This window comes from Odontesthes bonariensis, chromosome 2 (assembly GCF_027942865.1).
Source record: "Odontesthes bonariensis isolate fOdoBon6 chromosome 2, fOdoBon6.hap1, whole genome shotgun sequence".
Classification (NCBI taxonomy): Eukaryota; Metazoa; Chordata; class Actinopteri; order Atheriniformes; family Atherinopsidae; genus Odontesthes; species Odontesthes bonariensis.
This window is the reverse complement of record NC_134507.1, coordinates 32,127,836-32,151,814: the sequence shown is the minus strand read 5'-3', so window position 1 is coordinate 32,151,814 and position 23,979 is coordinate 32,127,836. Positions and strand designations below refer to the sequence as shown.

Genomic DNA, 23,979 nt, shown 5'->3' with positions numbered 1-23,979 from the left:
GTGAAGAGATAAGAAGCAATAAAATGTCCAAAATAAATCCAGGAAAACCAGACATTCATACAAGTTGTTGCTGAAATAAGGTTTACACAAGCAGAGCGTTCAGAATATTTCCCCCTTTGATTGAAAAGCTTTTGGAACAAAAACAAAACGTTCTACAAAGTGAGACTTTATGATTTCCACCTGAAGCAGGACTGAGATCAGACAGTCAGACCATGTGACATAGGTTGAACAATCAGGATTTAACAGCAAGGCCAGACAGTCAGGTGTCAAACAGCCGGGTATCATCTTAAAGCAGTAAAGGTTAGCCGTTATTATTTTAGAGATCATATTAACATAACTCCAAAAATTTAGCTGATCTAAATAGGCCTCCTCTGCCTCTCTTCACCAATTCTGAGTGAATAGTGATCAATATCCATATACCATTTAACTATTTAACTGCAGCAGATCTATGAAACAATTAAAATGCTTTCTTAACAAAGCAGCAAAGTGCTTTATAAAGAGGTTTAAAATAGGTTCGATTATTAGGATATTAACAAAAACACAACAAAAGGCGCTACAGGAGTCAGATATCACCAATAGCTTTCTTAAAGAGGAACACTCTGAAAGACATTTAAAGACAGCTGCAGGGAGACTGATTCATAACAAGACAAGATAAGGTTTGTTTTTATGACGCATTCAAAAACAGCCACAGTGACCAGAGGGCCATACAAGAGAAACAATATATCAACACGATTAGCAGTTTCTAACCCTGCAGATAAATGATAATTGAATTAAACAGTATAGCATTGGATAGAATGGATGAAATAGAAATAAAATTCTGTTTGCAGTTAAAGAGATGCCACTCAACCATAGTAACAAACTGAGAATTTTAGAACATTTTAAATAATTAGAGGTCTGAACCGCTCTGATTGGAAAAGGAAGATTAATCCGTTTATAAGAAAAGTTTTTGTGAGCTCAGCCGGCGCCCTGTTAAACACCTACATCAACTCAAGAAGCAGCCGCTCCAACTGGAAGGCAAGACAATGAAAAAGAGAAATAAGTCATTAAATGGCTTACAAGAGAAATTATTCCAATATTTGGGTTACCAGAAGTGATAAGATCAGACAATGGTGCTCACTTCTCTTATGAAGAACTAAGAGAAGTGGAACAGATGTTTGGAACTGGACATAAGCTCGGTGAAGTCTATCACCCAGCTTCACAAGGACGAGTGGAAAGAGCAAATAAGAACCATCAAAAAGGCCCAACAAACTCTGTGCAGACACAAAGTTAAGCTGGGCTGAAGCTCTCTCTATGATGTTAATTAACTTAAGATTTACTCCAGAATCCACCATGAATGTTGTCAGGTTGTCCCACATGAGGCCTGGGCAGGGAGAAAAGACTCTGTCCATTTACTACTGCACCAACAGGCTCACCCCCTGTTCTACGACAGTATGAAAACTTGTGTGAATATGTGAAACAACTGCATAACACGGTGATGAGTATATCTCAACAGGTTACAGAAATGCTCACTAAGGAACAGGACCGCCATACTTCACCTGTTGAAGTAGGAAACTGGGTCCTAAAGAAAGTCAACAAACGTGACTGGTCCTCTCCTCTGTGGACGGGACCAAACAAGGTAGCTGCATACATCGGATTGTGTAAAGGTATTGTTGACAGGAGACAAATTGAGTAACTGGAGCCACAAGACTCACTGTACTCATGCTCCAGATCCCACCGAAAGAACACTGACTGAGGAACCTCACCTACTGACAAAGACTGCATCACTGGGACTAAAACTCTGAACAGACCACTGACGATGAAAACAGTAAGAAAACACTGCGTTGGAGATTAGACTGTAGTACCACAGTGGCAGTAACATCAATGGTTACAATCACTGCAATGCTCATTTTCATTCTCCGCCTGGGGAGGGAGAGTCGAACATGAAAAGCTCAATAGGCAAAGTTTCTGATTCAACTGGAGCCGGAAAAAACTTAATGCTAACCACAAACATTTCTGTCCTGCAGCAGAGAGCAACACAGGAGCAGAAACTGCAGTGGAGATGTTCGGCAATTAATTACTTCTCAAGTTTTCCCAACAAAATTCTGTGTGTGTTTTTGTCTTCTTTTGTCTTTGTTTTGTGTTGTTTTGTGTTGTGTCTCTGTGGTGATGTATTCTCTAAATGATTTGAAGTTTTTTTCTACAGCAAAAGGAAATTGATGGGACTGAATTCTGCAGTAATGCTGCACAGCATTGAGTCATATGAGCACACAAGGGTTATATAAACTGGCCAGTTGTTTTGTTTTGTTTTATTTTATTTTACTTTATTTTATTTTATTTGGTTGTTTTGGTTTTGGTTTGGGGGACATAAGAAAAATGATGAATTGGGCACTAGGACCGAACCTGTACCCACTAGTGAGGACAAGAAAGAAAAATGTCCTGAGTATAAGATACAGGGCAAATGAAAATTGCTCTGGTGTGCTGCATGATTTGTTCTCCGACTAATTATTAATCCACAGATTCAGAACCACTACAGGACTCACAGCCAAGCAACGGACAAGGAGTCCATCTGAAATTCAGGAAGGCCGTGCCCATCATGCCAAGATGATGGTTGAACAAGCACACAATCTTCAAGCACTGTCAACATAACGGAAATTCTCTCTTGAAATTGTCCTAAAAACAAGATTAGTCAGGGAAAAGGGATGCTGAAGATCCCTCAGGAAGTGACGTACTGGTGACCTCTCCTTCCAAGATTAGGTCCGGATCAGAATGCTGAACAGACGTTCAGCCATAAGGAGAACCGAGCCAAGGTTCACGTTAGCCGGCTGTGGCCGGACATTGGCCGTTTCGCAAGCTGAATGACCGGCATATTAAAATGTGACCGGACAAAATGTCCGATAAAAAAATTAACAATAATATTAGCTATTTGGAAATATTAAACTTTACAAAACAACACTGATATGAAACTGAATAAAGCTGAAAATAATAAGTTAAAAATAATTTATCCGATAGAACTAAGCGGCCCAGTTGAAATTCTACCGCGAAACAACTGTTTAGAGTCCCTAGCAACCAAATATTTTTGCCTGGTAACCAGACAGTAACAGCGGCTACAGTATAGCAATTACAGAACAGATAAGGCCAACAATGGCAAAGCAGATATCTCTCGGGAGGTTTCTCAAAAAAAGAAGCCAAGGCGTGCCCGACACAAATGACTTGACTGCAGCATCACCAATATCATCGGCTGAAAAAGAGGCTGATAAAGAGGACCCAGCCGGGGAGCCCGCAAAAAAAATAAAACGGAGCTTCAAAGGAGAATGGACAGAACAATTCCGGTGGCTCAGACACGAAAGAGTGGATGGAGGTACAGAGACAATGTTTTGTACAATTTGTGAGAGAGCAGGAAAAACCAATGGGTTCACCAAAGGCTCGATCAATTTTAAAAAATCTGCCTTGGTCGAGCACAGCGAGTCCTCTGACCATAGATCAGCCATGTCACTAACGCCTCAGCAAAGTGCTATTAAGCATCACTGTGACATAGCCACGAAGTCTAGAAGAGATTCGCTCGTGTCACAGACAGTGGCGGTTCTAGGATTTTTCTGAAACAGGGGCCACCATGGGGCCAAATGTAACCTTCAGGGGCCAACAGTGTCACCACCATCTGATATCCAGTGATGACGCTGCTTAAATAAACATCAATTGGCGACAAGGCAATACACACATTATCCAGCAGGCGGTGAGAAAACATAATAGTCTTACTAAATTAATTTACCAATCATAGCCTCATGGTAAATAGGCTACCAACCTGATTTGGATATTTTGTTTAGTGTATTGCATACTGTAATACATCATACCTACATATTGCATTTTTTTTTTAACTTACTCTTCTACAGTATACTGACAGTAAAGAACATCTACTTCTAGTCTACTATCCAAAAACAAAAAGGAATAATTCAGTATCCCTTTTGAAACTGAAATAAAAAAATCATGAATCAGTAACGTTTGTAATAATAATTTTTTTTAATTCAGTGTGCATTAAGGGCACATAAAACACACAAAACATAAAACATAACAGCTTTTAACTGTATATACAACAACATATTCAATCTCATTCTCCCTCCCTCCCTCCCTCCCTCCCTCCCACACACACACACACACACACACACACACACACACACACACACACACACCTTACTATATTTGTGAGCACCTTCCATTGACTCCAATGCATTTTACTAGCATTCAAAATTAGTGAATGCTGAACTGTGCCCTGACCAAAACAATCCCTAACCCTAACCTGTCAGTAAACAAATGTTTTTGCACTTTTAGTACTTTCATCAACAACAAAACATATTTATAGCAGCTTTTCCTTCTTAGGTTTGTTTATAGTCGCTAGTCCTAACAAGGTAGCAAAAACCATGTATACAACTGCTCAATTCCCTTTCTTTTCATGCTGTCTGCTGCTATCTCTGCCAAAATCTTAATATTACACAAAACACAAAATCACATATCTTAATGTTAAGCGTTGAACAAGCAGGTCAAAGCTATTGCTATCCTACCAACAAAATAGCAACTTATGACACAAGTGCAGTGGATAACAAGTTTAGAAGCCAACCGTTTTATGTAGTCACAGTTTAATTTAATATAAACCTAAACTTAACAACAAACAAGAAGATTTGACTCACCAAATAACAAAATCACCTTCTTAAGCTTCCAGCTCGAATTCAAGTAATTAATATGCCATGCACACTAAAACATGAACACTGAAGTAAAGTGCACCATTTGAGATTTAGTACTTTTCTTCTTCTATTCAGTTGTATTGACACAACCAGCGCACTGCCACCCACAGTTAGGGGGTGGAACTGCAGCAGTGATCATTTAATTCTCCACTTGTTTTTCTCGCCTGGTGATTGACAGGACAGGGGCACTTCAGGGGCCAATCAAATTAGAGGCGGGGCCGAGGCCCCTCTGGCCCCGCCTCTAGATCCGCCCGTGGTCACAGATGAAAGTGATCTACCACATGGCTAAAAGTGACATCCCAACTCATCAGTTTCGTGGACTGACAGAATTACTGCAGTCTTTGGAAGCCCCTGATTTTCAGTGCAGTGCGAACGTATACCAGCACAACGAGTCTCTAAACGACATGGAAGTTGCGATTGAGAGAACGCTAATAGAACAACTTGACGAGAAACTGAAACAGAGTGAATTCCTTGGGTTGATAATTGATGAAACTGTTAACATCACAGTGAACAAGAAGCTGATCGTCTACCTGAAGTTTGAGAACAGGGGCAAGGCAGAGACAGTTTTCCTGGGGAACTACACAATTCAATCAGGAATGGCCCGGAGCATCTATAGCAATGTGGTGGATGCGCTGAAGGAGAGGGGTTTGGACATTCGCAGAGTCATAGGTCTGGGGTCTGACGGGGCCAGTGTCATGATGGGTTGCCATTCTGGTGTTGGTGCTCTGTTAAAACAAGAGAGTGCGTTTGCTGTTCAGGTGCACTGCATTGCTCATCGTGTAGCATTGGCGGCGTCAGATGCATCCAAGGCTGTCCAAATGGTTGCACATTACAAACGCACGGTCAATTCGGTATATTCATTTTACAAACATTCTGCAACCAGAACGAATCGGCTACGAGAGCTCAGTGCTACCCTCACTGACGAAGACATGACCAGCTTGAAACAGCAGTGCGCCGTGCGCTGGCTCTCCCTCGGCAAAGCTGTGAGTGCTGTCAAAAAGAATTGGCCTGCGCTGATAATGGAGCTCAGCGAAGAAGCAGCCAATGGCAATGCCCAAAGCCAAGGGCTTCTTAACCAAATTCGATCATACAAATTCATTGCCCTGACGCACACCCTCTCTGATGTCCTGCCCGTGATGGATAAGCTCAACCTGTGTTTCCAGAGGGAGGACGTCAATTTGGGCTGTATCTCACCCATGGTACAAGCTTCATTGGCTGCACTAGCCCAATTGAAAGACACCCCGGGCCCAGAAGAACAGGGCTTTCACTGTGCTTTCGTGGACTGCAAGTTCAAGGACTTAACAGTGACGGAGAGCACCGAGAAACATGTGCGCACGTTTGACAACAGGAGAAGGCAGTACATCGAAGAGCTCATCGAATCGCTGGAGAGGAGATTCCCCCGTGATGACGTGGATATCCTGAAAGGCTTTGACCTGGTCTTCAATCCTGACAGATACCCTGTATCCTGTGGTGAGTTTCAAAGTATTAATTTAAAGACGGCATCACTCGTTATTATTTATTGCCAAATAAAATGTTATTAGTGGTGGTCTAATTATTTAATATTTTATTATTATTATTATTATTTTATAGCCTGGCTGACGCGTCCACAATCTCGATGAGATGGTGGTCTGGGAACTAGGTGTGCATTTTCTCGTATTTGAGGCGTGGTTTACGAATGCCTGGAGCCGTTTATTGGGCGCTACGAATGTCTATCAAATGACGTCAGGTTCTTCCCATGCTGCTTTGTGCGCGATTAATAGCCAATTGTATCACTTATACCAGATGACGACAGAAATTCGACGAGGAAGAAGAAAAAAAAGTAAAATAAAAGTAAACCTGCGCTCTAAGCTACTTAAATTAACAACAAAGTAGGCCTATATGCTATATTCTACATGAATTTTTATGTTGTAGAGTTGTGAATTTATTTTATCAATGGAGAAATTGAGCAGCCTTGCTTTGTTGTCTACAGTAGTAGATCAACCCTCATCTTACTTTGAAGCTCCCAGCTCTCTGAAGTGACGTCGACGCAGCTTTAGCTGCAGAGAAGCTATCAGGCTTGTGTTGATGATAATAATAAACTCCTGGACTATTTTCAAACTTCCAAATGCATCCTTTTGTGAGTACAGACCATATTTGTACTACTGTAGAAGTTTGGTGTCATGACATGTGATTTTAGTGTGGTAATTTTGGAGATACTGCCAGGGTCCGTTAGCGCTTGTACGAAGCTATTCGGGATAACTCAGTAACTCGGCTGATGTTCAGCCAATATCGGAAAAACTTCGGGTGGGCTACTTGGCTGGATGTCACGGTTCAAATGACCCCAGGGTGAATCTACTCCGAAACACTTTCTAAGGCTGCATTGAACAGTAACGTTGTGTCCGCTGTCATGTTGGATTAACACTCTACAAGCTTCGGTGTAGCCATAGACGTCGTCATCGTCTTGCTGCGCGCCCCCCCTGTTCTGTGATTGGTTCCCAAACTCTGGCAAAAATAAGGGCGGTGGTTTCCAGGCTGACTTTGCAGTGAGAATGAAATCGAGCGCAAAGCAGCATGGGATTTCCCAGGCTAATTATTTTACAGAAATGCAACAATATGCTCAGCATGCAGTCAAGCCTTTGATAGAGCACTATGAGACACCAAAGGAGACGGAGACTGGCGCAGTGGAACCCTTAATTTCCCCTGAGAATGCCCAGCGAGACGTGGTGCCATTGATGACGGCTCTTCGTGGATACGGCGGTCTAAACTTCCTCACTGCGTGTGAGACGGTTGTTCGAGAATTGGGTGACATCTTTCCCGAGTGGGCCAAGCTTGCCAAGATAGCGTGTACAATCCCGGTGTCCAGTGTGCCAGCGGAAAGGGGCTTTTCGCTCCAAAACCGCATAAAAACCTCAATCAGAAACCGCATATCTGAGGAAAAGGTGACGAGGCTGATGCGGATATCTTGCAGCGGGCCGGGGTTGAAAGACTTTGATTTCCCTCGAGCAGCGGAGAACTTTCATGCAATGAAGTTGCGCAGGAAATGAATGTTATTTGTGATGTGTTTGTATTTAATTCCTGTTCTGTTTTTGTTCTCCAATGTTCGTCATGCCCATTTTTTTATGGGCGATGCCTAAGATAACGCGACATGTGCAGATGCCAATTATTTGTTCTTGTTATTTGTTAAATCAGTTAGACATGTCAGTGACTGTTACTGTTCTTTGCTATGGTTATTAGCCAGACCTAATTGTTTTTAAGGATTAGACCACTTGGCCTAAATAAATTAATTTTGTTGAAAAGACGTTATCGTTTCTGGACATTAGGTTATTGATGGGGTAGACTACGACCAGTGTTGGGTAAGGCCTACTTAAAAAAAAGATGAGAAGTCCCAGTGAAAGTAGACATTGCATGCACGGAGAGCAAAGGTAGCCAGCGCGCTCTCTTACACACACCAGAAAAGCTCGAACAGGGCAACAAAAGAAAAAAAAAAACCCCAGCCCAGCCAGCGCGCTGCGCGCATATCTACGCTAGCCTACTTAATTATCCATAACAGACAACTCATTTTGTTTTATCAGCAAACCCGAAGAAGATTTCCCTGCTCAAATTGGGTAAAGATGTGATGAATGTAATGGTACAGTAACTGTAACGACGTTACTGAAACTTAAACTGTAGCCTAATGCGTAATTCCTGCCAAAAGTAATGAAACTACAGTAACACATTCCGTACGACGCATCTATGTGGGCTTGTGAGTTAGCGAAAAGGGGGAGGTCCGTTAGATATTCCAAATGTCCGGTATTCTACAACACAGCCGGCCACTTGTCCGGCCAGTAAAAAATCTAGCGAGAACCCTGAACCGAGCACCAAGCAGTGACAGGATTGGACCAGAAGAGACTACACGACTCGCCACGTGGACATTAAAAAAAAAAAAAAAAAAAATTGTATTTGTTCATCTGTTGTATTTCATGTAATTATTAAGCTGATTAATCATTTTTTGGGTATAAGTCAACCAATCATTAGTATAACCATTGCCAGTGGGGTGACTCGGCTGTTTGGAGCGGGACCTTAGACTTTGAAAGGTAATGAGGTGGTCGGTCACAAAGTGGAACTGGGGCCATAGGAGAATTTTTCCCAGTTCAGCCATCGGGTTTTCGCTCCTATTCGCTGCAAACGGTGGACGAGCCTGCTGGTAATGTTAATTGCCTCATGCACTGTTTGAGTTCCAAGATGTTAGAAATTTTTTGTAGCTTCGTCATTTATTATTATGTGTTATGATGGTGCTTATGGGTGAGCAGGGCCTTGACACTGCTCAAACCACATATAGTTTTCCACACAGAAGATGGGTTCGGGGCCACATACACACAGAATAATATAAATATTTATCCTTGCATACACATAGAGGCGTGACACTTATAGTTTTTAAGAAATGTGCTCATTTGCAGAGTTATAATCAGTGAGTTATGAAGGTCTTAACCCTCTCGGAAAGAGGTTCTGTTCCGAGCAAAATGATGGAATACTCCTGATAGAAAAGTTTTTGCTAACGCATTAGAATTGTTTATTATTTTCCACATGCCTGTGCAATGAAGACTTGCTTGCTGCTGATAACGCAATGAAGAACAGCTTACACATTGATGCTTACATAATGATGACAAAAAATCTCCTCTGGTTGTGCTGCACCTTAAAGTGGCCGCGGACTTGCAGTTTGGGGCCCTGCCAGGTTGGCTGCCGCTAACAGGGGTGACAAAATACAGAATATGACACTCCAACCTCATTTTAAGGTTGACATGATGAAATCATGCCAAGAGGGGGAATGTTATAAATTGGCTTTATTCTTAGACTTTATGTATAAATATTCTGTAGTTCTCTAGATAATCTATGTTCCTAGTTTGTACGGTACACTCTGCTCATACAACGCAAATGTATGTCCAACACTTTAAGATGACGTAGTGGGATAAAATAACTGGGTCAGATAAAGCGTCTCTTAGGACAGATAGGTCTGGTGCAGTAGATGCACGCCTGAAACAACACTCACACACACACATCGCTTATCACATCCAAAGAACATGACAAAGACGGTGGATGGCCTGCTCACAGCATGAGTAAGTATTCAATGATGCGTCGTCAAATGTAGGTACAACCTCTGAGATAAGGGTGAACATAAATATGAAATGTTTCCAGATCTCGGGACTTGGTCGGACGGATTTCATGCGAGAACTCTGTCTCTCCGAGTCCAGCGCTGATACTTGACCTGTGACCTCCAATAAATACTTTGTTTAACTTAAAGTGATACTCCGGAGTAGATTCAACCTGGGGTCATTTGAACCGTGATATACAGCCAAGTAGCCCACCCGCAGTTTTTTCGATATTGGCTGAACATAAGCTGAGTTACTGAGTTATCCCGAATAGCTTCGTACAAGGGTTAATGGATCCTGGTCCGTATCTCCAAAATTACCACACTAAAATCACATGCCATGACACCAAACTTCTACAGTAGTACAAATATGGTCTGTACTCACAAAACAATGCATTTGGAAGTTTGAAAATAGTCCAGGAGTTTATTATTATCAACACAAGCCTGATAGCTTCTCTGCAGCTAAAGCTGCGTCGACGTCACTTCTGGGAGCTGGGAGCTTCAAAGTAAGATGAGGGTTGATCTACTACTGTAGACAACAAAGCAAGGCTGCTCAGTTTCTCCATTGATAAAATAACTTCACAACTCTACAACATAAAAATTCATAAAAAAACATGTAGAATATAGCATATACTTTGTTGTCTACAGTAGTAGATCAACCCTCATCTTACTTTGAAGCTCCCAGCTCCCCGAAGTGACGCCGAAGCGTCCGTGTCAAACGGGGAAAAAAGAAAAAAGATGGTTGTTGTGACATAAAAGACTCATACACAGAATAACATGTTGATTATGCGGTTCATTATGCGGTTGCTTTGCGCCGACCTTATCGGCAGCAAGTCTGTGTAGCTCTCAATTTTTCTCATCGTTTATATGATTATTGGTCATTTTTCATTTTTTGTTTCTATCTAAACATTTTTAGTTAGTTTTTATTGATCTGCTTTTTTGTTTTAATTAATTTTTTTGACAATGTGCACTACTACTAAAGCAGTGTACACAAGAACTGTTGGCACTGTCAAGGATTGGACGCGGAATTAAACATCCAATTCCGACCGAGCTTAAAAAGCTGTACCGTGGATGCAGAGCTGGAGCGAAACTAAAGACAAAGAGGCACAACAGGAGGTGGAGGTACAAAACTTTTCTGCCCTCTGTGATTATGGGAAACGCTAACTCGCTACCAAACAAGTGTGATGAGTTAGAGGCGCTTGTGGGGAACCAACGGCTGTATAAGGAGAGCAGTTTGATCTGTCTGTCTGAGTCCTGGCTGAACAACAACACACCGGACTCATGTGTGGACATACCCGGCTTCACAGCCGTACGAGCGGATCATGACCCGAGTACGAGCGGCGGTAAGCGGAAAGGCGGGGGTGTTATACTGTTCTTTAATCAGAGATGGGTAAACCCCCGCAATGTGACCGTTAAGGAGAGGGTTTGTTGTCCAGACATCGAACTGCTGTCAGTTGGTTTCCGTGCATTCTATGGGCCCAGAGAGTTCCCATACACAGTCGTCATCATTGTTTACATTCCACCGAGGGCGGCACCTACAACAGAGTGTGACGTCATCCATGCTAGGATACAGACCCAACATCCTGAGGCATTCATTGCAATCACAGGAGATTTCAACCACGTCTCTCTATCCTCCTGCCTGACTGGCTTTGTACAGTATGTGGACTGTCCAACACGTGGAGAAAAGACATTAGATCTGTTCTATGCTAACGTGAAGGAGGCTTACAGGGCAGTGTCTCTTCCACCACTGGGTAGATCTGATCACAGCATGGTCTATCTACAACCCACATACAGACCGTGTGTACAAAGACTTCCTGTTACTACCAGATCTTTCAGGAAGTGGTCACCAGAGGCGAGTGATGCATTGAGAGACTGCTTTGATGTCACAGACTGGGCTGTACTGCTGGAGGAAGATGAAATGGACATTGACATGGACAGGAGGGTCAGCACCATCACAGACTACATTAACTTCTGTAGGGACACCGTGATTCCAGTCAGGACTGTAAGGTGCTATCCAAAAAACAAACCATGGATCACCAGTGACATCAAAGACCTCCTGAACCAGAAAAAGAGGGCGTTCCAGAATGGGGATAGAAAAAGGCGGAGGAGTGTAAAACAGGAGCTTAAAAAGACATTACGTCGAGCTAAGGTGGAGTACAAGAAAAAGGTGGAGAGACAGCTGGAGAACAATAACACCAAGGAGGTGTGGAGGGGCATGAGGACCATCACTGGATACAGACTGAAGAACTCTGTCTGTAGAAGGTGATGTGGACAGAGCCAACACTTTCAACCATTATTACAACAGGTTTGACAGTGTGGCTTTTCCTTCCTCTGCTGCTGCTCCCTCCACCCCCACCACTACAGCTGCTTCCTCTATACTGCTTCCACTGCCCTGCTGTACTTCCACCTCAATGGCAACCTGCATCGCCAAGCCTCCGCCTGACTGCACCTCTACCTCTGCTGTCACCAACAAGCTTCTTCTGTCCAGCTGTACCTCCACCTCTGCAGCAACTTCCACCGCCTGGTCTCCTGAGCCAAGCTACACCTCCACCTCTGCGGCAGCTTCCACCACCAGGCATCCTGCGCCCAGCTGCACCTCCACCTCTACGGCAGCTTCCACTGCCAGGCCTTCTGAACCCAGCCACACCTCCATCTGTGCGGCAGCTCCCACCGCCTGGCCTCCTCGGTCCAGCTGCACCTCCACCTCTGCGGCAGCTTCCACCACCAGGCATCCAGAGTCCAGCTGCACATCCACATCTGTGGCTGCTCCCACCGCCTGGCCTCCTCGGTCCAGCTGCTCCTCCACCTCTGCAGCAACTCCCACCACTAGCCCTCCTCTGTCCAGCTGCACCCCCACCCCCATCTCTATGGTTGATAGCAACATCACTCCTGTCGCCATCCCTCCGCTACAACCTCTGTGTCTAACTATAGAGGAGGTTGGAGCTGAGCTCAGGAGACTTAAGCCAGGGAGGGCTTCAGGCCCAGATGGAGTCTGTCCAAGGGTTCTGAGGGACTGTGCTGGTCAACTAGCAGTCCCTCTTCAGAGGCTCTTCAATATGAGCATTCAGATGGAAAAAGTCCCAGTACCGTGGAAAACTTCTTGTCTCATACCGGTGCCCAAATTAGGGCAACCGGTGGAGCTGAATGACTACAGACCGGTGGCTCTGACATCTCATATCATGAAGACTTTGGAGAGACTTCTTGTTCATCGCATGAGATTGCAGGTTGCTGAGGCTCTTGATCCCCTCCAGTTTGCCTACCAGAAACACATAGGAGTGGAAGACGCGATTCTGTACATGTTGCATCGGGCATATGCTTATCTGGATGTGCCTGGTTCATATGTGAAAGTCATGTTCTTTGACTTCTCCAGTACCTTCAACACCATACGGCCTCCCATACTGAAAGACAAGCTGCTCAGTATGGGTGGCCCCCTCCCTGACATCATGGATTATAGACTATTTGTCTGCCAGACCACAGTATGTCAGGATGGGGAAATGTGTTTCTGGAACACTGGAATGCAGTACTGGAGCTCCGCAGGGTACTGTTTTGGCTCCTTTTCTTTTCACCCTGTACACATCAGACTTCAGGTACAACTCAGAGTTATGCCACATTCAGAAGTATTCTGATGATACGGCTGTTGTGGCATGTGTGCGCGGTGGACAGGAGAAGGAGTACAGGGACCTTGTGGAGGCCTTTACTGACTGGAGCAAAAATAACTGTTTGCTCCTGAACACCACCAAGACCAAAGAGCTGGTGGTGGACTTCAGGAGATCTAAAACCCCATACCAGTCAGTCTGCATTGATGGAGGGGAGATAGAGACTGTTCAGACCTGCAAATACCTGGGGGTGGTGCTGGATAATAAACTGGAGTGGTCTGCCAACATAGACGCAGTGTACAGGAGGGGCCAGAGCCGTCTCTTTTTCCTGAGACGGCTCAGGTCCTTCAATGTCTGCAGTGATATGATGTGCATGTTTTATCACACTATCATTGAGAGTGCACTGTTCTATGCTGCTGTCTACTGGGGGAGTTGCACTACAGACAGAAACTGTAGGCGCCTGGACAAACTGGTGAAAAAGGCTGGTTCTGTTGTAGGCAGAAGGCTGGACCCTCTCGGTGCTGTGGTGGAGACACGGATGAGGAGGAAGTTAGATTCTGTGATGGAGAATAATAAACATCCTCTCCACAGCATCCTGACAGGACAGAGGAGCAGCTGCAGTGAGAGGCTCATCTCTCTGTGCTGCAGGACTGAGAGGTTCAGAAGGTCCTTTGTTCCCACAGCCATAAGGCTTTATAACAGTGACTGCTGAGTTCTTCTCAAATTGATTGATTGATTTTTATTTATTTGTTTATTTTTGCTATTTAGTCATTTATTATTATTATTTAGTTCGTAGTAGATTTATTATTGTTGTTTTATTGTTGTTAATTCAATCATTGTAAATACTTTAAAAAATGTTGAGCTACTTGACGAATTTGAATTTCCCCCATTAGATAGATAGATAGATAAATACTTTATTAATCCCAATTTGGGAAATTGTTTTGTTGCAGCAGCATACAGTAGATATATAGAATAGAATAAAATAAATATAAAATAAAATACAATAAATAAATAAAAATAGTGAATAAACATAAACATTGGGGGATAAATAAAGTATTATTCTATTCTATTCTATTTCTTCTATTATGTTGATATTTCTACAGTCAGCTCAACACTACAAATATCTGTACAATGTTTTGTATGCCATGCTTTTTGTACATTTACATAGAACAATAAAGTTTATTGAGAAAAAAACACTTCCTAAACCGGTCACATGGTACGGCCGGTTGGAAAGGCCTCTGACGTCATCGACACGCGCCTGTACAAGATTCACAAAATACATCCGAAGTTACCGCACACACACTACGAAGCCTGGGCTCATCTCGGTACATCTTGGAACATCTGGTAACATAGCAACAGAAAGCTGCATGCAGGTGAGTCCAGAAAAGAATGAATTTAGCGGTCAGACGTTAGCAGAAATGTCTTCAAAGTGCTCTGTGTCATTGGTTTGATTCCTGCGCCTGCACACAGGCAGAACCATAGACATATTAGCCGCTTTCGGACAGAGTAGTTATAGGAACGATTAACCCTAACCCCGAGTTCTGTATGTCCGAACACGGGAGAAAACGGCCCCGCGGATTAAAAGGTTATTAGAACTGCCAAAGGTTCCTCCAGTCCGAAAGCGGCTAGACGCCCCATTGACTGCTTCAGCCCGTTGCCGTGACGTAAAACGTCGCCGCCATTTTGCTAGCGGAGTCGTTTGGACCAGAGGTCTGTCAAACAAGGGCAAGTTGCCGGGAGCATCGGTTTTTCTGGATAAAAATCACGATTGTCTTACATTTTGCAACCGATTTCACTGAGTCGTTTTTACATTCAACGGCGTATGATCTACGTGAAGTACCCCCCAAAAGATTTGTCTCAATGTTTGAATGTTTGAATCTCGCTAATTAGGCTCTAATCTCCATAGTAGACACTTGTGCATATGTCTATGATAATCGCTGATAGACGCTCACTTTTCTTGTACTCACACAGCTCGTGCACAAATCTAAACTATCGAAATGGTGCTTCTTTAGCTACTACGTATTGACCATCATTAAGACTATTTCTCTTAATGATTTGTATTTCCCTCCAAATCAAATAGTGAGACACTTGCAGTCAGTCTGTTTTTTATAGCTGCGTTTCAAATATGTGCATTGAGAAACCACCTTGAACAGTGCAATTGACAATAAACAGTAATTTGACAAGGGCAAGGCATCTTTATTTATATAGCGCTGTTCATACCACAGGCAACTCAATGTGCTTTGTGTAATGTGTACAAATCAACATTACAAAAAAGACAATGGTGAACAAACATCAAAACAGCTGCAGCTTTCTATATTTCTATAGCAGTAAAGTATACATATCTCAAAATATTTAAATAGTCTAATATAAATACCATAATATAATATAATGACTCAGTATTATGTGTGATGGAATAACATATATATATATATATATATATATACAATCATGCTTATAAGATTTTCACATCTAAGCAACAGTGCAATTGACAATAAAAAGTCATTTCACAAACAAAAACTTCTGATACAGAAGACAAATGTAAACAAACATCAAAACACCTGCTGCTATTATAAATACCATGATATTTCAATAGTTTAATTCTAATACACATATAGTAATATAAAATATAATATAATAATTTAATATTTAAATATGTATGTATATATAAGCTTGTGTCTAGGCTTGTATCTTGGAGCTAGGACCCTTTAAAAAGTATAGTTTTGCTAAGCCTTTTTCGGCTGTTGCCACTCTGTAATTTCAGTGTACTGAGTTTGGCGATGTGGTGCAGCCTGAGTTTGTGAAATGTGGACACAACCAATGACAACAGTGAAAAGTGGTGGTTGTCTATACCAAACTGTTTGTCCTGAATGTGCTCCTTGAGCAGAAACACATCATCCGAGCCAATTTCAGCCCGGACAAACTGCTCTCTAACCGACACCCTGACAGCTTGCCCCGATACAGACCGGCGAATGAACCTCTCTGCTGACCTCACCACCTTCACTGTTCCTTCTGAAGGAATCATCAGCCCTCCTCTGTTTTTCAAAGTCAGCAAGTGGTAGCTCTGGTCAAATGATGCCCGCGCAGCATCTGTCACCAGGCTAGCACGGCACACACCACAGGACAGCTTTCTTACAATCTGCCGCACCACAAACCCTGTGATGTAAACCAGTGCGTTTTCCACCAGGCCACCAAAGCGGGCTGGGAGGTAGCTGTGGTCACATATCAGAGCAGATACATTCACGAAAGGCGATTGAAGCTCTTCCGTCTCAGAGGCAGAGGACATCTCAACCGCCGACAGGGACACGGTCTCATCCTGAGGTGCCACGTTCCCTGAAGCGTTCGGAGAGACACCGCATCGGACCATGAGGCGGCGGAAGGTGCCCTGCAATTGGCCTGCGGTGGGATTGTTGTTCCAGCCCCCTAAAAAACAAACGCACACGACACTTAATACAGATATTTGCTCTTTTCAGACATCACAGACTTTTTTGGAAAGGCAATTTAATCTAGAAACTTCTGAGATCCTTACCTGATGCCCTGATGGAATTGAAAAGGAGCTCCAAGTGATCCTGGCTGAACCGGTACGTGCAGATGTATTGCTGACATTGCAGCAGCTCCGGACACATCAACATTAGGGTGTCAATGTTAATGACGAACCCCATGACAGACAGGTACCTTCAAAAGAAAATGTTTTGTTAGTATGATCATGGCAAACCAAGATACCTCCCAGGGCTCCAGACTAACTTTTGCACTGGTTGCACTGGTGCGCCTAACTTTCTTTCTTAGGTGCACCAGCACAAAAGTCAGGTGCACCCAAATTTTCAAACGCATTGCATTTAACACTGCAGTTTTACAGGTTCACTTTATTTATTTTACAATCGCTGTCCATATATGTCTATTAACTAGCAATGTGGTCAAAATAAAGTTCTTTATTTGAAGTACAATTCTACAAACTTACTGAACTTAACTTACTAACTACTTACTGAAAAATTGTTGGTGCTTAAAGTGCTTCACTGACCTGAAATTTAAACTTAAAACATCTCAAGATAAATTAAATAAAAAGAAAATCTAAATTAAAATAGCAAGTGTTTTAAGGGCTTCAAACTGAACATCTCATGGCTCAATGTCTTATGGACTATCCTCCATTGCAGTCACATCCCCCTCGGATGGCCAACTCCTGTAGTTGGGTTAAATATATATATCAGTCTTCCTCTCCTCAAGATACGGCCGCACACAATGACGCATTCCTGAACGATCAGGTGCTTTCAGCTGCTGCCTGCCGCTGAAAGGCAGCGGGGAGAGGGGACACTGAGCAGGTAATGTGTTTCATAGATGCGTTGTGCTTTTTCAGCGTTTCAATTCGAAATGTATTAGAACCAGTCACAAATGCACTATTGCCACACTTTACAGTAAATGCAGTGCATTATATTGTCGGCTTTACTGCATCTTCGCCAGGTAAACTGGTCAAGCCACTCTCTTAGAAATTTTATCCCTTTTAATTTCAGTTGGTTCTGGCTCTGAGTCGATCGTATGTGGCTCATTATCTGATGTTAGCTCCGGATGCTAGCTCATTATCTGATGCTAGCTCCGGAGCAGGGCATGACATAACGTGGGAGGTTGATGCCTCCGTGTCAGAGCATTAGTTGTGGTTATTTTCGGATGAATCAGGCCTTAACTTAACCTAAAAGTTGTCAATCGTTCTTTTCATCTTATTACCCGCGGCTACATCCACTGTTTATCTGACGAGCCGAGGTTCATCACCTCTCTGTCTGACTACAGCAAGCACGTGTTCAAACGTACACGGGCCAATCAGAGCGGGGTCCTGCCCTTCACTATCTCTGATTGGTTTAGACCACGATATGGGTCTAACGTGTGTCTGTTGTTGAACCACAGGGAGACTTTCAGAGTCGCGTAGACTTTTTTTTTTTTTTTTTCCTCGAACGGGTGGTTGCACCGGTGCACCCAGAGATTTTTTTTTTTTAGGCGCACCATTGAGAAAATTGGTCGCACTCTGGAGCCCTGCCTCCAAAGAGCACCCGGTAATTTTGCTCATTGAAGGTTGTAAATGGACATTTCAAGTTCCTTTTCCACTTTCATCTGTATGAACTGAAAAACACTGAACATAAAGGATTTTCAACAGCAGACAGCAAAAAGATTAAACAAGAGAACAAAGCATCATATGCATGCATATGCAGAGCATGCACACGTGGAAGAGTCACTATTTAAGGGCGTATTCACACCTACCTCGTTTGGTCCGGACCAAACGACCAAACGGACCAGATTTTCGTTGGTTCGGACCTTTTGGGATGGTCTGAATACAAACCACCGAACTCTGGTCCGGACCAAACAAGCGGACCGAGACCGAGCTGAAAGGTCGGACTTGGTCCGGATCAAACGAACCCTGGTGCGGATCTTTTGGAGGTGTGAAAGCAGACCGGACCTAATCCCAGACTTTTTGCTTTTTTTGTACCTCGGGAGCATCCGTCGTTTGTCTGCTGCTAGGTAACAGAACAGAGTGTCGTTCTTCTAATTACTAGACCGGCTGTGGTAAAGCTAAGAGCCCGAATTATCTCAGCTTGATGAGCACACATCAGCGTTATCCTCCGTAGCCGCCTTGCCCTTTGTCGTCGTTGTTGATAAATTACTTGTACAGCAGCATAGTAATTACACAGTTGTGAAAATAGCAAAACGTTGAAAAAACATATAGTTTTGATTATATTAAAAGCAATAACGGCACGGAAAGCGTCCATGAATACATTCACTTTTGAACTTAGCACTTTGTGTTGCGCGTGTCGATTCTGACCAATAGCCAAACGACTTCAGGGCGCGTGGCTTTGTTGACATATTTTGGTCCGTTTACTGAAATGTACAGTCTGAAAGCGAACCGCACCAAAATGGAAAAAAAAAAGGTTCGGACCAAAGCAAGTGAACTATCGGACTTTCCTGGTCTGAATACGCCCTAAAAGACCTCTTTGATCGATGAAGGGGTGTTCCATCCTTCATCACCAAACTGATTAAGTACTCCCGGCCTCTGGACAACAGTTCTACACTCTTGGTCCAATTCAAAACTCTGGCTGAAAGTGTTGACTACAGAGCATGGACCTTTCAGTGGCGGAAAAGTTTTCCCTTTTCACAGCAACTTCCCACTGCCTCCTCATCAGCTTCTCTTTGGGAAACCTTAAAAGGGTGAGAAAGGGTAGCTAGCCAGTCAGTCAGATTCATAATACAGGTGCATCTAAAAAACGCAAATACTTGCTTTTCTGCCGAGTGACTGACATGCAGGTGCATCTCAAAAGAGATGCATTTTTTTCGTAGTTTCATTCATTAAGTGACACCTTCAGATATAGTAGAACCATTACACAAACAGTGGCATGTTTCAAGCCTTTTTTGTTTTAATCTGGTCACTTTTTGAGACAAATAACAGAACAAATTAACCTGACTAGGATACTCTATTCTGAGATGCACTTGTCGCTCAGCCTAAACACGTTTTTCCATCGCAACCATAAATGCTATATAAATACATTATATACATTGTAATTACTGACAAACAAGCAACGGTAGATTAAACATATACCCTATATTTCTCGCCAATATTATCCTCTGTTGACGAACGATATAATAACGTTAGGCTTTGCTCTCTATGTCCATTTCACGTTTCACGTTAGTCTGATTCTAGTGGCACCTAACTGTTATTAGCTCTCAACATAATACATACTTTATGAAACATAACATACTTCTATAATGGCAAAATAGGAATACAAACAATTTTTCAGTCTTACTTGTGAAAGGTAATTCCTCGCGATCTTGATTCTAGCGTTCTGATGGTAGAGCATCCCCATGCTGAGCAGGAAGTAGGCATCTTGATGCAAATGACCGCAAATGACTCCGCTAGCAAGATGGCGGCGACATTTAACGCGACCCAGAGGCGAAAGGGGCGTCAACCTATAGCCTATTATGTCTATGGCGTCTACCTATATTATGTCTATGGCTGCGCTTGCCACGGTGGGGGGCTCGCTTCCGTCGGAAAGGTAGAGTCCAGAAAAATAATGAATAGGAGGGTTTCAAACTTGACGTCACTTCCGTATTTTCTAAGTGCGCGAACCTAAGTGGTGGGCAACCTGAGCTGGAGCCCATTGAAAACGCTGTGTTTTGTCTGCCACTTTTTTGCCCAAAATGCTTCAATTTTGTGGATGTAGCAATCGGTCTAACCGAGAGAAGGGAAAGGGTTACTATCGAGTACCTAAGGTAATCGCCCATAGAGGTGAGAAATGGAAAAAAACTCACAGAACAACGCCACAAAAAGTGGATAGCTAAGCTACGTTTACAGACTGGAGGGGCTGAATCTGCAAATGCTCGTGTCTGCGGTGACCACTTCGTCAAAGATATGTGCGAAATGTAATACGGGCTACGTTTGGGCTTTGTTTTGAAGGCTGTCCCAGCGCGGTGTTAGCTACTGAGTCAGTGGACTGGGCTCCGACGGTCAAGCTGGTTTACCAAAACACAGAGCTAAGACACCGCCATCGCTGTTTCATGCGATCTCTGAGAGTGGTTGATCTAAACCAGGGGTGTCAAACATACGGCCCGCGGGCCGGAGAGGGTTTCATCCGGCCCAGACGTAGAGAGAAAAAAATTATGAGTGTCTGGGAAAAAAAATCAAATCTCTAGCCCATTCCTGTGGCGAGCTATGCTCTTTAGAAGAAATAACCGAAATGCTCAATTCCGCCACTGGGGGCAGCAAAGCAAAAGCAAGACCTGGCATGACAAGAGATCAAGAAATAAACAGCATGTTTTTGCGAGCGCTCCCAGCCCTGGCAAAGATGCTGCTTTCCCACGAGCATCGCCGCTGTTAAAGTTGCTTGCTATCGAAATTGTCAGGGGTGACACAGCAAAATGTCGCTATCTAAAAGAAGAAAGGTTGATGTAGAGTGCCGAGCTTTCCAGGAGAAGTGGACAGAGTATTATTTATTCACAGAGGTGAATGCAAAGCCAGTGTGCCTGGTATATCAACAGGTTGCAGTGCTCAAAGAATATAACATTCGGCGCCACTATGAGACTCAACACAAGGAAAAGTTTCATCATTTGCAGGGACAATTAAGAAAAGAGAAGATAAACAAATTATTAGCAGGACTGAAAAAACAGCAGTCTGCATTTACTCGCAGCCGTGATATCAGTGAAGGAGCAGTGAAAGCTAGCTACCTTATTGCAAACGAGTTGGTGCAAGCATCCAAACCATTTTCGGATGGTGAACTGGTGAAAAAATGCATACTGCATGCTGCAGAAGTCGTATGCCCCGAAAAGAAATCTGCCTTTGCCAACATTAGTCTGTCCAGGAATACAGTTGCAGATAGGGTTGAAGATCTCTCACGAGACTTAGGCAGTCAAATGGCGGACAAAATACGGTCCTTTATTGCATTTTCGGTCGCAATTGATGAGAGCACCGATATCACAGATGTTGCACAACTTTGCATTTTTATTCGAGGTGTTGATGCGACTTTGACCGTCACCGAGGAGTTTCTTCAGTTAGTGCCTATGACGGACACAACAACAGCTGATGACATATTCAGCTCTGTCGTTGCAGCACTGGATAAAGTCGGGGTGGACTGGTCCCGTGCTGTCAGTCTGGCCACTGATGGCGCCCCTTCAATGGTCGGGAGAAAGGCAGGTGTTGCCACAAAATTCAGGGAGAAGGTGCAGGCAGCCAACGGAGGGCGGGACTTTTGGACATTTCATTGTATTTTGCACCAAGAAGCACTGTGTTGTAAAACACTAAAAATGGATCATGTCATGAGTGTGGTTGTCAAAACTGTGAATTTCATCCGAGCGCGAGGTCTAAATCACCGTCAGTTTGACTGTTTTCTCAGTGATAATGTTATTACAGCTGGTTTACCATACCACACTGAAGTGTGGTGGTTAAGCCGAGGTGCCGTACTCAAACGTTTCTTTGAATTACGGGGGGAAATTGGGCAGTTCATGGAGAAGAAGGGCAGGCCAGTAGGAGAATTGAAATGTCCAGAATGGGTGAGGGCTCTGGCGTTCATGGTTGATATTACACAGCACCTGAGTAATCTTAACAAAACGTTGCAGGGTCGCCATAGAGTCGTCACACAGTTTTGCGATAGCATATGTGCCTTCAAGTTGAAGCTGTCACTGTGGGAGACGCAGCTCTCCAAAGGTGACGTCTCTCATTTCCCACTTCTCGCAGCAATGCGCGCAAGCCAACCTGATTTGGGTGAATACAAAAATAAAATCACAGAACTGCTGCAGGAGTTCGAGCGCAGATTTCAGGTCTTCGGGGAGCTGGAGAAGGAATTTGCGTTTTTTCGCTCGCCATTTACAGTCAGCGCATCTGATATGCCCGCTGACATTCAACTTGAGTTATTTGATTTGCAATGTGATTCCGATTTAAAGCAGAAATTTGCGTCGGTGGGCTTAGGTACGTTTTACCAATATCTCTTGCCAGGGTACCCAAGATTAACAACCTTGGCTGCAAAGGTTTTGTCCATGTTTGGAACTACCTATGTGTGTGAACAAGCGTTCTCTATTATGAACGTCAACAAAACAAAGCACAGGTCAAGATTATCAAACGCACACTTGAATGACATCGTGAAATGTGTTGCTACACAGGATTTGAAACCTGATATTGATGCTCTGGTGAAGGCCAAAAAATGCCAAGTGTCAGGAGCCAGCAGTGGGGGAGCGCGGGGCGCAACCTAAGTGGGTGCACTGAGTTATTATCCAGTTTTTCTTTAAACGCAGTTTTACGCACGACTCAATTTATCTTCAAACCCCACCTACTGCACCGTTTGAATAAGATGACGTGTTTGGAGTATTTTCAGATGTTATTACAGTTATTGAGAAGATATTACAAGAATTGTGTTTTGGCACCATAAGTAAACGTTCCCATGTTGTTACAAGTTTAAAAAGGAAAAATGGGCCATTAGTGTTCATATGATTATATTCTTCTCTCTTTTTCTTTCTGTCATCTGCCTGTTGATGTTTTAGTGGGCGACAAACACGTAGTGAGCCAAAGACAGTTCAGAACAAAAAAAACTCTTGTTTAAATTAAGTGGTACTGAATACATTGTGTAACAAATCTTTGCAGCATGCATTACAACTCCCCAGCATTTAACATCCTTCAATTCTGGTGTAAATTAAGGTTTAAGTTTTTTTTGTGATGTTACTAGTGCGGCCCACTTGCGATCACATGGGTTGTATGCGGCCCCTGAACCAAAATGAGTTTGACACCCCTGATCTAAACAAATCAAATTTATCACGTCGTCACAATCTTCACGTTTCAGTAGTATCCACAAAGTGCTTAAGTGCTAACAGGGCACATTAGCTCCCAAGTTCTTAACAACAGAATCGCTCGCTCTCTCTCTGCCTTTGTTGTGGAGAAAATGAGTCGAATCACGCGTTGGTCAGCCGTCCATTGGGGAGTTTATTGAACAAACTGTCACAGCAAATATGCCTACAGGATGTTACAAAATGTCCGCTGTCTTCCTTCTGTGATACCTCTTTATGCTTGTCTTTATCAAAACAACCGTACGTGGCACTCTCTGGAGGCGCCTAA

General features: G+C 43.3%; 3 protein-coding genes across 3 annotated transcripts in view; all 3 read left to right on the top strand.

The window, feature by feature from the left end:
- Positions 1–1,260: 1,260 nt before the first annotated feature.
- Positions 1,261–23,979, top strand: part of LOC142397757 (protein NLRC3-like) — a 104,362-nt gene continuing 81,643 nt past the window's right edge. Inside the window, exon 1 of the mRNA XM_075481471.1 lies at positions 1,261–1,265. The gene's annotated coding sequence lies outside the window, so the exon portion shown is untranslated. The remainder of the gene's footprint in view (positions 1,266–23,979) is intronic.
- LOC142387563 (zinc finger protein 862-like) lies at positions 5,117–7,735 on the top strand. Its single transcript, XM_075472647.1, has 2 exons — positions 5,117–6,182; positions 7,293–7,735. Exons 1-2 carry the CDS (start codon positions 5,117–5,119, stop codon positions 7,733–7,735), a joined length of 1,509 nt encoding a protein of 502 aa, XP_075328762.1.
- The window catches only part of LOC142387547 (uncharacterized), a 31,677-nt gene continuing 22,370 nt past the window's right edge, over positions 14,673–23,979 (top strand). Inside the window, exon 1 of the mRNA XM_075472646.1 lies at positions 14,673–14,785. The gene's annotated coding sequence lies outside the window, so the exon portion shown is untranslated. The remainder of the gene's footprint in view (positions 14,786–23,979) is intronic.

Excerpts from the sequence above, each read along its gene's own strand:
- LOC142387563 (XM_075472647.1), top strand. The coding sequence starts at position 5,117 with ATGGAAGTTGCGATTGAGAGAACGCTAATAGAACAACTTGACGAGAAA. Across the intron at positions 6,183-7,292 it reads CAGATACCCTGTATCCTGTG|AAATGCAACAATATGCTCAG; the intron begins GTGAGTTTCAAA and ends ATTATTTTACAG.